This window comes from Nothobranchius furzeri, chromosome 4 (assembly GCF_043380555.1).
Source record: "Nothobranchius furzeri strain GRZ-AD chromosome 4, NfurGRZ-RIMD1, whole genome shotgun sequence".
NCBI classification, from domain to species: Eukaryota; Metazoa; Chordata; class Actinopteri; order Cyprinodontiformes; family Nothobranchiidae; genus Nothobranchius; species Nothobranchius furzeri.
This window is the reverse complement of record NC_091744.1, coordinates 53,587,178-53,600,147: the sequence shown is the minus strand read 5'-3', so window position 1 is coordinate 53,600,147 and position 12,970 is coordinate 53,587,178. Positions and strand designations below refer to the sequence as shown.

General features: G+C 41.0%; 2 protein-coding genes across 3 annotated transcripts in view; both read left to right on the top strand.

Annotated features, from left to right (window-relative positions):
• LOC139069629 (spectrin alpha chain, non-erythrocytic 1-like) overlaps positions 1-12,970 on the top strand; it is a 71,383-nt gene that overhangs the window by 17,730 nt on the left and 40,683 nt on the right. The gene's annotated exons all lie outside the window — the stretch shown is intronic.
• Positions 6,870-9,362, top strand: LOC139069627 (gastrula zinc finger protein XlCGF57.1-like). Its single transcript, XM_070550261.1, has one exon. The coding sequence runs from the start codon at positions 7,298-7,300 to the stop codon at positions 8,783-8,785; it is 1,488 nt and encodes a 495-aa protein (XP_070406362.1). The 5' UTR covers positions 6,870-7,297; the 3' UTR covers positions 8,786-9,362.

Sequence of the window (12,970 nt, the reverse complement as noted above, 5' to 3'; positions counted from 1 at the left end):
CTCTGTTGATGGTGCAGGAACTCCGGACAGCAAGCCATAACGCCTTGGATCCTCAGGCCTTAGCTTGCAGCGTTGAGGAAGACCTTTCTTGCTTGTCAAACGTTGGTTGATGATCATCGTTTGGATCTCTGGGATGTTGGAGTAGTCTTTTGCCACCTTCTCAGAATACAGCCTCCAGCATCTAGATTTTTTTGTAGAATATTTTATGGGCTCTGAAATGACACATGCCATAACGTGTAGTATCCAACAAATTAGCTGAAAAAATGTTTTAAATTAAAAGTAATTTAGGTAAGCCCCACCTGGAGGCGCTATTATTGAAAACGTGGGGTTTCTGTTATTCTACAGTTGGCCACTTGACAGCATGTTGTTAAACCAATATGTAGCAGTTAGGAGCGTTGTGGTTGTTCATCTGAGGAAGTTGTTCATAAAAAACGACTAAAACTGGACCAGTGAATTATGAATTCATTCATGTTTTATTAAAAAAAAGTAAATAAATAAATACGTACTGTATCGACCCATCTGCTCTCCTCGTCACTTCTCGATGTGAGTGGTGATTGTAATCCAACACAGCAAGCAGTATTTGGGCCTCGTAAACAGGTGGGATGTAACTGAATCTTTTGCTTGCATACTTAAGGAGATGGTTGTGAAACGCCTCCAAATTTGCTGTATATCTAAAACAAGAATTTAACATAACAGGATTGTTATGTATAAGAACATACCCATTTGACAATCATAGCTGTTCCTCGTGAAGAAATGTTGATAATGAATGGTGCAGAGGCACCACATTCCTCAGATGTTTGTGGGTCTTTCTCTGTACATATTTGGGCTGGCAAGAGGAGGAACTCTGCAAGCTGCTGCATACACTTGTGGTACACCATGGAAACCTGTTGACCAATTATGTCTCCAGGAATGTTGACCACTACTTTATCTGGTACGGGTGTTGCATCAGTTGCTTCTGGGATATTACAGTCATGAACTGTATCCTCTGTTAATTTCATGCAGAGTCAAGTAGTAATGTTTTTTGTAATGCTGCTCCAGTCCTGTCAACAAAAGCATTTTATTATCTATGCGCTATTGCAGTTTTATAGAATGTTAAACGAAAGGAATTCCCTGATGTGTATATAAGGCGTGTAGTCCTCATCACCGCTGTCATCAGTACCACTGTCCATCTCGATGGTTTCGTCCTCCTCTGAAGATGAATCAACTTCTGGTTCTCTGGTGGCCATGTGTCATCTGATGATTCTATCCTGAATCTATACAAAAAAAAGTTTTCAGTATGGAAAATTAGACACATTTTATTAACATCTGAATACTTACACAGAGTTTTGAATATTGTTGTACTCTTCCTCATCAATGTTCTCTTCAATTCCCACACAAGATAACCTAAAAAAGTAATTATTGTTTACTTTTCCTGACAAATGTGACAGCCATAATCAGATACAACCTTGTACTTACATTTGTGAAGATCCTTCATTTTTAGTTTCACCTTTTTCCATCACCTCCTCCAAATTATCATACCTATGAAAATAAAATACAAGCACAAGAGTATGATTAGAATCAATACATATTTTGTCATTTTGAAGGTAATAGACCTCGTCTATTGACCGTCATCATCACCCTCTCCTTATTTTTCCCCCTCTACTTATTACGCATTTCTCTGTATCCACTGAATTCCTTCTTTACAAATAATTTCCTGTCTCTTTCTTTAAATTTTAAAAACACAATTGTGTTGTTTTTTTTATCATAAACTTTGTTTAAAATAATAATTTTTTTAAATATTTTAAATTTAGTTGTTGTTGTGAAGCGCCTCAAGAGTTTTATCTTGAGAGGCGCTATATAAAATATAGTTGTACTTATTTATTTATTTATATACATTTTTTATAGTCATTCACTATCCCATTTCCAGAATTTCTTCAAAATAATCCACCACTAACTTAAAACAAACAGAGGGAAAATTATAATATTCCTGGTAGAGGTTTTTACGCAGCTATTTACCTTTCAGATGATTCTCCATGAATGCCAGACAGAGCTGGCACTGGTGTTGGAGAAATAAACAGTTGGCATTTCAATGGTGTTGATGCTGATGCTTCATATTTGGACTGATGACTGTAAAAACAAAGCCCATATTAAAATAAAAGGTAGTGATCACAGGCTAAACAAGTAAAAGAAACACACAATATTATGTTATATAGCCATCTCTTAGTTTACACTTCTATGTTATTGTAAGATATAATGAAATGAAGGTCAGAGAAACTACTAAATAATTGACTGTAGCATGGAGCATTCAAATCACATTATATTTTTACATTTACCTGCTAAGACAAATCTGATTGTAATTGATAAAGTATCTCCTCAGCCAACTGAGTTCAACATGAGCTGTGTAGCGTTATTAAGATCCTATTGTCTGCCCTTAACAGCTGCCCCTTCACACAGTAACATCGCCAAGGTCGGATGCTGGGTTCAGTATGTTTACATTCCAGGAGAAGAGACAGAGAAGAGAAGAAGAACGCTTTCCATTAATTAATCAAAGTTCTTTATTCGTGATAAAGCTAATCAGAGCATATGTTGATCATTAATAATTAGGTGAATGATCTGTGAAATAAAGATGTCATGAGTTATGTGTTTAATGAATAAACAGGACTGCACCAGACAGACTGATCTGCATTGACATGGAAACGCATGACACATTGTTTTCAACCAATCAGAACTTTCGTCTGTCGTAGAGAGAATCTGGGTTGTTTACTTAATTTGTCCAATCCGGTTTACTAAGAATTATAAACAACTGGGAGATATAAAACAAGGCAACGCCATTTTAAACTCAGTTCCATTTTAACCTCAGCTCTGTTCGATCCGAGCTCCAAAGGAGTTACATCATACTCTCAGCATTGTTTTCAACCAGCTCTCAATCCATCACCGCCAAAAGAGAAGTACAGACTGGTCAGCTGTACTTTCCTATTTTAAGCTGAGAACTGTCAAGCTGGATTTCTGTCGTTTGAACAACAAGACGACGTTCCTTCAAAATAAGAGTGAACTTGCTGATGCCTGCCGACTGCTACCGGAGTCGACCCACAGACGGGCTTTGTAGTGCTGCGACCGCTGTTTCACCAGCTTCAGTACATCCAAGGGTCCGAGGGCCTGGCATTTCCTGATCTACACGGGAGGCTCCACAGGGTACGTGGTCACGGCACAAAATGGCGGCTCATGTCATCAGCTTCTGAAGCCTCGTGGTAGCCTAGTCATAACAACCAGATTCGCTACGTCAGCCTAGAGATTCTGAACAACACACACACACCAACACGAAACATCCAAATCCATATGCATCCATCATTAAGATAGTCCTGGTAGATTGTAAGAATTTATAATTATAAAAATTAAAGATTCTTAAACAATCCCAACTCTCTCTTTTCTTGTCTCTCAGTCAATACAGAGTGTTTAAGTAAACTCCCTGATGATAAAAACAACTACTTCTGATTATAATATTTAGATCTAATTGCAGTGTATAAATATACTAAGTACAGATTATTACAGCTGTTAATCACTCCTTTTAATATGATTTGCTTTTTCAAAACAGGGAAACCTAATAAAATACTTGAATTTGGCACTCAACTATTGCTATGACTGCAACAGGCTAAATAGTGTGATATCAGGCTAACTGACAGCCAGTGTGACCCTGTTTTGGATAGGTTTGTGGTCAGATACGTCTTTTTCCAACAGCTAATGTTTCTCCCCAGCCTTCACAGATTTTGGCACGAGCTGATTATCATTCCTTTTATTTTAATATGGAGTTTTCACGTAGGTAAAACCACAAAACCAGACAGTAATCTGCCCACTGGCCCACCCAGGCAAACACAATAGGACTTTCAGTGCTAATGGAAACTTAGGGTTTTGGATATGTTCCTGATCAATCACACCTAATTCTAACTGCTGAATCATCTCCTCAGACCTCAACAAGTACTACATGAGCTGCTGATTACTCATTTTAATCAAACACGCAGCTCAGGAAAGTGTAAACATCTAATACAGCGTTCAAGATGCTAACTGAACCCCGCTAACGCTGAAGTTATATACAAGAGCTTAAAACAATACACTGATATGGCCTATAGTTAAACGCCACACTAATCATTAGCTCCCATACAAATAACACTAAAATCCCCTTTCGCTACTCAAACTTCTTCCAAATATAGCATAAATAGTTCAACGACTAACATCGATTCATGTCGACTTAGCATTCAAGCTAATGCTACATTAGCCAATAGGACACTAAGCAAACAAAGCTTGTTTGCTCTATTACTTCTTTCAGTGAAAGAAAGATTTTAAGTAAATTTATCTGAAAAACAATAAATAACTTACCTGTCCAAAAGATACTTTGCCAACTCTTCATCTGTTTTCAGGCCACATAGATCACGAAAATCTCTCCATCGTGTAAAACAATTTCCAATGTAAATTCGACTCGACTGTCTTAAACGTTTTACAGCCACTTTTGAAGAAGGGCTTTTAAACTTTTTAAATGCTTGTTGAGATGTGGAAGGCAGTCGAGGAATCGGTAATTTGGGGTTTTGTCGCTGCATTGTTTCTTCAGTCCTCTAAGCCGAGTGAGGCGCGTGACACTGTTGTGCTTGTGCACGCTGAGATCTAATGCTCGTTCTCGATGATTGACAGCTACCCCTGGTGGTAATGCAGCGCTATTGGTCAACGCGTTAGGCATGCAGAAATATTGGCTGAGCTCTACAGGGCAGGGGAGGGACTTAGTAGAAAATTGAAATATTAAAGATTATTTACTTTTTTTAATAAAACTGGGTCAGATGGTCAAAATTAAACATTTTTAAAGTTATTTCACATTTGAAACGTACGTACCCTGCCTTTAACTTAGACACAGAGGAGAGTGAAATTTGTGTCCAGCATTTAAAAGTTCCCAAGCTGAGAATACATGGAAAACTAAAAGAATTAAAACTTATTAAATGAAAATTCCCTACAACAGCTTTAATCTGCTGTCTCGTTTTAATTTTACTTCCAGACAATTTCTCCCCTTGTTCTGATCACAATGTCCGCTAATCGGAGATCTGAACAAGTTTCTACATTTGACAGACACCAGGAGATTCAGTTCGTGACAACCGATATTTTAGAGTGCTCAAAATGCTGTTTTCGACTTCAACAGGTACTGCACACCAAGTCTGCTGTTGCCCGGGCTCGATTGTCATTCGCTGAGAACTCCCTTGTCTTACTTTAAAATGTCAGAGACAAAGATTAAAATAAATAAATATGGCGATAAAATGCAATTTGACAATAGTCACAAATTTTGTTGGTCTGGGATTAATTACTGTTTTGACTAAAATATACACTCCTAGCTTTTATTTGGGCACTCATTTACTACAAAGTACTGATAAACAGTCAACGTCTCAAAATGAGGGATTCCACTAAACCCCTTCACTTTCAGCCACTAAAAGTGACACAGTTTATTGTCCAAAATATCTTAGTCACCAGATACCAGGAATTAAATATTTGGGTCGCGCCTAGCCTTTTGATGTATGAATTATGAAATCTTCAACCATGATTTTTTTAACAGTTATTTTCATTCATCTTTGGGTGTGAATGAAACAAATTTCAACAAATATTGTTTGTAACATTTATTAATTTGCGAATAATTTTACTGCATGTCCAACACCGTGGACAACGTGTATTCTGAACATGAAATATGGGCTAGACTTACTGAAGTAAAATGGAGGGGTTTAAGTGCAATAAAGTCTGCAGCAGCTGCAAAACAAATAAATAACAATTTTGAGAATCTGTTCAAATTATATTTTTCATTTTTATTTTCTAGTTATAAACTTCAGGCCGCAATTGACCTTGGTGGCTCAGGCTCAGAGCACAGCTGTGATTGTTCTGATTCTTTAGGCAGGCTCTTCCTTCTCTTTGTTTCATTTTTTCAACCTTTTTCTTTCTCTCCACCGCTCTGTGCATCCTCGTAACAATAATCCTACTAGTTCATTTGTAATTTTCTCATTTTTCTTTCTTGTGCTATCTCACTTTAAGGTTACCCTGCAAGTACAACACGTCAGCGGTTACCAAAATACCAGCGAAACATGTTTTCCATCAATCCTCTGATGATTTTCCCCATTTGCTGGATTTACATTTCCATCAATGTCTCATTCTCATTCAAAAGGTGTTTGTGAGTTCTTATTCCCCCACACATAGATACCACACGTACAAAGCAAATCCACACACGCTCTCATTTATCCAAACAACAATTAAGGCAGACAACATCTAAGACAACAAACAACAACACAGATAACTAGAGTACGTTTCTAATTCTCCGGCTAAAATGCTCAAAACCCAGCCAAATACAGACAGCATTCAGAGAATCTGTTAAAATCATCACCACTTTACAGCATTCAAGGAACCTGTCAAAGCCATCCTGTTCACGGCGGACGACACCATAATTTGAATCTCAATAGTTACCACACCGGTCTACTTATTTCTCACACCAGAGTTGCATTTCTAATTTCGGCTAAAATGCGGAAAACCAGCCAATGCAGCATCTCCGGAATCTGTTTATCTTTCTCTCTGACCGCACAACCAACAATGACAACTGGAGTTGCGTTTCTATTTAAGAATAAACGCTCAAAGCCAGGCCACCTCTCAGTTATCACACTGGTCCATTCATCTCTCAACCATACCAAAACAGCATTCCAGGAATCTGCTTAAAGCCATCCTATTCAAGGTGGACGACACCAGAATTTGACCTCTGGTCACCTAGGATTTTCACTCGGTACCACAAAACAACAATAAACTTGCCTCACCAAATCTCTCCACTCAGGTCTTGAGTACTTTGTGGGTCCGCAATCCCCCCCCCCCCCCCCCCCCCCCCCGCGACATCAAGATCCTCACACCGACCCCCAGCAAAAGCACAGCACCGGAGGAGATTTAGGTTGTCGACAGTTTTCCAGCGTCAGCTCCTGGCGCTGCGAGGCAATGGGATCCCGGCTTCCGAAGGACCAAATTATGTCATGGATTTTATCAATATGTTTATCAATAACCCATTTCCTATAGTGAAGAGAGGAGACAATGAGCAGACAAGTCAAACAGTTATAACTGTGGCATAATGCACGAGGCAAAATGCTCCGAACATCTGTTCACAGAGTCTATTTATAGGAGAGAGAGAGAGAGAGAGAGAGAGAGAGAGAGAGAGAGAGAGAGAGAGAGAGAGAGAGAGAGAGAGAGATATTGTTTCTGTGTGTGGGAAGTCAAGAATGTGTATGTGTGTGTGTGTTCTTGTGTGGGTGTGTCTGAATAAGTGAGCATGCAAGGAGGCATAGAGCAGTACATTTACATTCAGTTGAACGTTTCCGACAGCTTTTCTGTGTTTCCTACAGCTTTTCAACAGGTGGTGCTGGTTAAAGAAGAAGCTCTAGAAGAACATAGCGCTGGTGTCAACCAGCAGGACTTAGATTTTCTCCACATAAAGGAGGAACAGGAGAAACTCTGGCCCAGTATGGAAGGGGCACATCTCCATTTGAAGGAGGAGACTGATGCTGCCAGGTTTCCATTCACTGTTGCTTCTATAAAGAGTGAGGATGATGAAGAGAAGCCTCTGTTCTCACAGTGGCATCAGAAGCAAAAAGAAGACAGAGATTTTTCAACCAGCAGCTCAGCTGACCAGACGACAGCAGAAACTGGTGGACTAGAAACTAGCCGGAACCCAGATCTGAACTCTCACGAACTGACTCCTGATTCTTCAGAGACTGATGTTGGAGATGATGATGGTGATGATGATGATGATGATGATGATGCAACTCTAGACTCTGAGCTATCAGACTCTGGGTCTGAAACTGGAGACCGAGACAATCACTGCAATGAGAACAGGTGTTCTGAGTCAGATTTTAGGACTGTCAACAAATCCTTTAGTCATAGGACACTTTTAAACAGTCACATGAGAGTCCACACAGGACAGAAGCCTTTCACCTGTGAGCTCTGTGGAAAGAGATTTAGCTTAAAATCAACTTTAAACACACACACGAGAGTACACACAGGACAGAAGTCTTTCGCCTGTGAGTTCTGTAGCAAAAGATATAGCCAAAAGACACATTTAAACACACACATTAGAGTCCACACAGGAGAAAAGCCCTTTGCTTGTGAGCTCTGTGGGAATAGATTTAGTGAAAAGGGAAGTTTAAACACACACATGAGAGTCCACACAGGAGAGAAGCCTTTTGCTTGTGAGCTATGTGGGAATAGATTTAGCTTAAAGTCAACTTTAAACACACACATGAGAGTCCACACAGGACAGAAGCCTTTCGCCTGTGAGTTCTGTAGCAAAAGATATAGCCAAAAGACACATTTAAACACACACTTGAGAGTCCACACAGGAGAGAAGCTCTTTGCTTGTGAGCTCTGTGGGAATAGATTTAGTGAAAAGTCAACTTTAAACAAACACATGACTGTCCACACAGGACAGAAGCCTTTTGCATGTGAGCTCTGTGGGAATAGATTTAGTGAAAAGGGAAGTTTAAACACACACATGAGAGTCCACACAGGAGAGAAGCCCTTTGCTTGTGAACTCTGTGAAAAAAGATTTAGCCGAAAGACACATTTAAACACACACATGAGAGTACACACAGGAGAGAAGCCCTTTCCTTGTGAGCTCTGTGGGAATAGATTTAGTGAAAAGGGAAGTTTAAACAGACACATGAGAGTCCACACAGGACAGAAGCCTTTTGCCTGTGAGCTTTGTGGAAAAAGATTTAGCCAAAAGACCAATTTAAACACACACAAGGGAGTCCACAAATGACAGAAGCATTTTGCTTGTGAGCTCTGTGGACAAAGATTTAGCCGAAAGAAAACTTTAAACAATCATCTAAGCATCCACTAGGGCTGAACAATCTATTGCAGGGTTCTCCAACCTTTACTGGCCCGTGAGCTACTTTTACACAATGAAAGTACAGCAGAGTTACTGCCATATGATTTATTTACATTGATACTTTCCATGTGTGAATGTGCTTATGTTAAACATGCTATACTTACTATATTAATTAACAAGCATTGTATTCACAAGTTGATTTCTCTGTATTTCAGTAAACCAATATATATATTATTGTATAAGAATACTAGTGACATTCTGAAAACCAAATTAAACAAAACATATTTAGTTTTTTAAACTAATCAGACACTTCCAGATAATGAAAAACAAATGTACTTCATGTGAATGATTTGGTAATTTTTTTTAGGTTAGCAACATTTTAAGCATACAGGAACAGCGAACCTGTAAAGCTGATGCTATTTTATATAAAATACAAGCTAAATGTGATGAAAACACAAAAGTCTAAATAGTTTGAATTGAAATAAAAAATGTAAAATCAGAAATAAGACTTGTTCCTGCTCTCCTGATTTATTGAATATTTTTTATGGGGTTTTTTGGTCATGAAAGTGAAGTTTTGCTGTGTTTATTGCTGACAATATGAAGGTTGGGGGCTTATCCTTTTTTTCTGCATCTTGTAGGTTTTTTTTCTCCGCAGGTCTAAAAACTAATCAAACTAATTAAAAACAACTTTTTCATGATGCCTTCCATTAACCTATCCTTGCATCTGTGCTCTACTAGGTCTTTATCTGTACTGTGTTAATTTTATTCTATATGTATTTTATATGTATACCTATTCTGTGCTGTTTTATCTTTGTTCTATATTTTAAAGTAAATAATTGTACTTTATATGCTTTTATTTTTGTGTACTATGTTCTGTGTCAATATTCTTTGTTTTTATTCAGAGGTGGAAAGTAACGAATTACTTTTACTCACATTACTGTAATTGAGTAGCTTTTTTGTATATTTATGCATTTTAAGTCGTTTTTAAAGATCTGTACTTCTACTTTTACTTGAGTACGTTTTTAAAAAATAATTGTAATTCGCTACATTTTAAATCATATCCGTTACTGAGTAAAAATAAATTGTAGGCTTAATAAATTAAAAATATTGCGTGTAGCAGCATCGGAACGGAAAGAGACACCTGCATGAGCACCGCGTCTAAACCGTGGGGGGCAAGGGCATAGGAAGTGGGGTGGGGTGGGGTGGGGGATGGGGGGGTGGGGTAGGACATGTCCCCTTCAATATTGGACAAATGCGCATTTGTCCCCCCCCCCAATAACATGGAGGAGAAGAAAATTGATTTTACATTATTTGACTCGCAAGCTTTTATTTTGAAAGACACCGCAGACTTCTCACCGACGCAGCCCCTCCCCTCAGGGAGTCAGACAGGCTGGCTGAGTGAAGCGAGAGTCGGAGCCGGGACGACAGCAGCTCAGCAAGTTTTTCTCATGGGCAAAAAAAAAGAAAGAAAGGAAATATGAGTTGGTAATAATTTAGTCCAAGAGGATTATTGTATTTCTGGTCAAACGTTAGACTGGCTGACTAATGTAAACATCTTGCTAGGCAGCATTAAACATTAAACAACACTACTAGTCAACAAAAAATGGCGAATTTGACAGTAACAGACAAAAACCATTTGACACGAAATACATAAAAAGTAGAATCTCTAGTAGGGCTGGGCGATATCTCGATATTTTAATATATATCGATATTATTCTAAACAAGATATAACACGGGACAGTATCTCTAATATCGATGTAGTAAAAATTTCCTCCCCATTCCCGCATAATTCTCTCCTCCTGCTCCCTCACATCATCATACAAACATACACATAGGACCTTGGGGGGTGGACAAGTCAGGGAGTGCGGGTATGGACCCCATTTCCGCATTCCTGTGGCAACCTGCCCCCCAATTTTATTTGCACCTTATACACTTCCACCGATGACATTCCACGCAAACACACACTTAGGGCCTTGGGAGTGAGCACATTCAACGGCATTTGGCAGGGGGATTTCTCAGCCTCCTCCCGAGTGCCGGTGCCCACTTCCAATTTTAAACTGCACTTAGACACCGAGGGCTGTGGGTGCAAGTGGGGTGGTGTGGTGGCATCTGCTGGCATTGGCCAGACAATGCCTGCACTGCCCTCTCACCACAGCCATGGAATACACCTCATCAACACACAACACTATAATGGAGCAGGGGGAGAGAGACTAGGGGTCTTGGCACACCTCTGTTGTTGCTTGGCTTCCTGGGGCTGGAGACCAGGAGGGAGTTCTGGCCGTCTGGTTGGGGTCTGGGGTAGTGGGTTGCTGTGCTCGGCGTTGGGCGGGGGAGCCTGCTCATCAGCACCCCAGCAGAAAGGGTCAAACTCTGGTAACCGGTGATGGTTGTACCCAGTGTGCAGCAGTACCGGGACCAGAGTGAATAGGGTGTGTATGGGGAGCATGAGTGGGTGTCCGGCGTGCATTTTTGTAAGTCTTTGGTTGTATGTGTATGTGCGAGCATGAGGGAGTGTGTGTGTGACTGTGTTTGTGTATGACTGTATATGTCAGGTGGGGCCTTTGACTCCTCCCCTCTCCTGGGACCTCCTTTGATGATATAGATCTTTGTCTCCCCTCCCCCTGCCACACCCGGTGTGGGGTGTGGTGCCTTGGTCTGCCTGAGTGTTTGTGGCTCCTGGGTCAGGGGGTTTAAGATCTTTGGTGGCTGCCTGGTGGGGTCTGGGTCCCTGGGCTCTGCTGGGTCCCCGGCGGGGGTGGTCGCCCCTGGGTCCCGGGTCGCTGGGTCCCGGGCTCGGCCGGCTAGGGGGTGGGAGGCGGCGGGTGGGCCCGTGGGCTTGCCGCTGATATCTCCCGGGACTCTGCCGGCTGCTGGTTGTGGCCCCCCGGGGCGATCCTCTGCGCCTCTCGAGGGGGGCGGGGGGCCTTTCTGATTGCAGTCCCCTTGGGGTTCCTGTGTTCTGGGGCAGCGCCTGGATCTCTGGGACTTGGAGCTCCCCCCATCTCCTACGCATCTTTGGGGGCAGATCTGTGGTCCCTCACACTCTCTATTGGACGCTCCTATAGAGAAACCTTACATAAACAAGCGCGTGAACACACAGGTGCTCACATGGTGCTCTCAAAAGTATGGGCTTGGGCACGTTCAACACTTGTCTCAAGGCTGTCGTTGCCACTAAATGCACTATGATTTATTATCGTGTGATTGTTCAGTTAAACAATGTTGATTTTATATTTCATCATCACGTTGACGCAGTGATATCTTGCTCCTGATGTATTGTTGTGTGTCCCATTTTTTTCTGCTCTTCTCTTTCTGCAGGTCTAGAAGCAGACTCTTGTTCATTATTGTTAGAGACATAATAAGATACCTTTCGTCAAACATTTTGACAGGTCTATTGTTCTTTGACCTTTTTGACCTTTCAGTCCTATTGTTCATTTTGACCCTTGACCTTGCCCCCCTTTCCTATCATTAATCAAATGGACAGGTGTATTGTTCAATCCATGCCCCCCCTTCCGTATCATTAATCAAATGGACATGTGTATTGTTGATCGTCCAGATGGCTTAGACCCCCCACGCCGCATCATCAATGGCGTATTGTTGAACGTCCAGATGTCCATGATCCCCCACGTCATAGGCTAATGTGTGTAATGGCGCGTGAAGTTTCTTATTGTGTTACCCCAGTGGTTCCCACAGCCCCCTCCCTTCTGAGTGTAATCCTATAGTGGATAACTCTTTAAAAGCTCAGATCGTGTCCGAATGGTGAAAAGCCGAGCTCTAAGAAAAAATGATGAACCACGAGGAGATGCATGAAGCACCAACCAGCCCTTACTGGCACACCATATCAGTCTAACCTCATGGACTTTTTATATCAAACATGACATGGCTCACTGACAGTGGATGAGTGCGGCCTAACTGTTGTGAATGACAGCCCCACACGCTGGTCAAGTACTTATGAAATGGTTGCAGGTCTCCTCAAAGTTAAAGAATCTGACTGTAGAATGGGGTGGGCCTGCTTGCTTGCTCTCGAGACTCAGCCATCTGGCAGATGTTCACAAAGTGCTTTTCTCCCAAATATTAGATATTTGGATTTTGTATGTTCAGTCTTAAACTTTGTGTTTA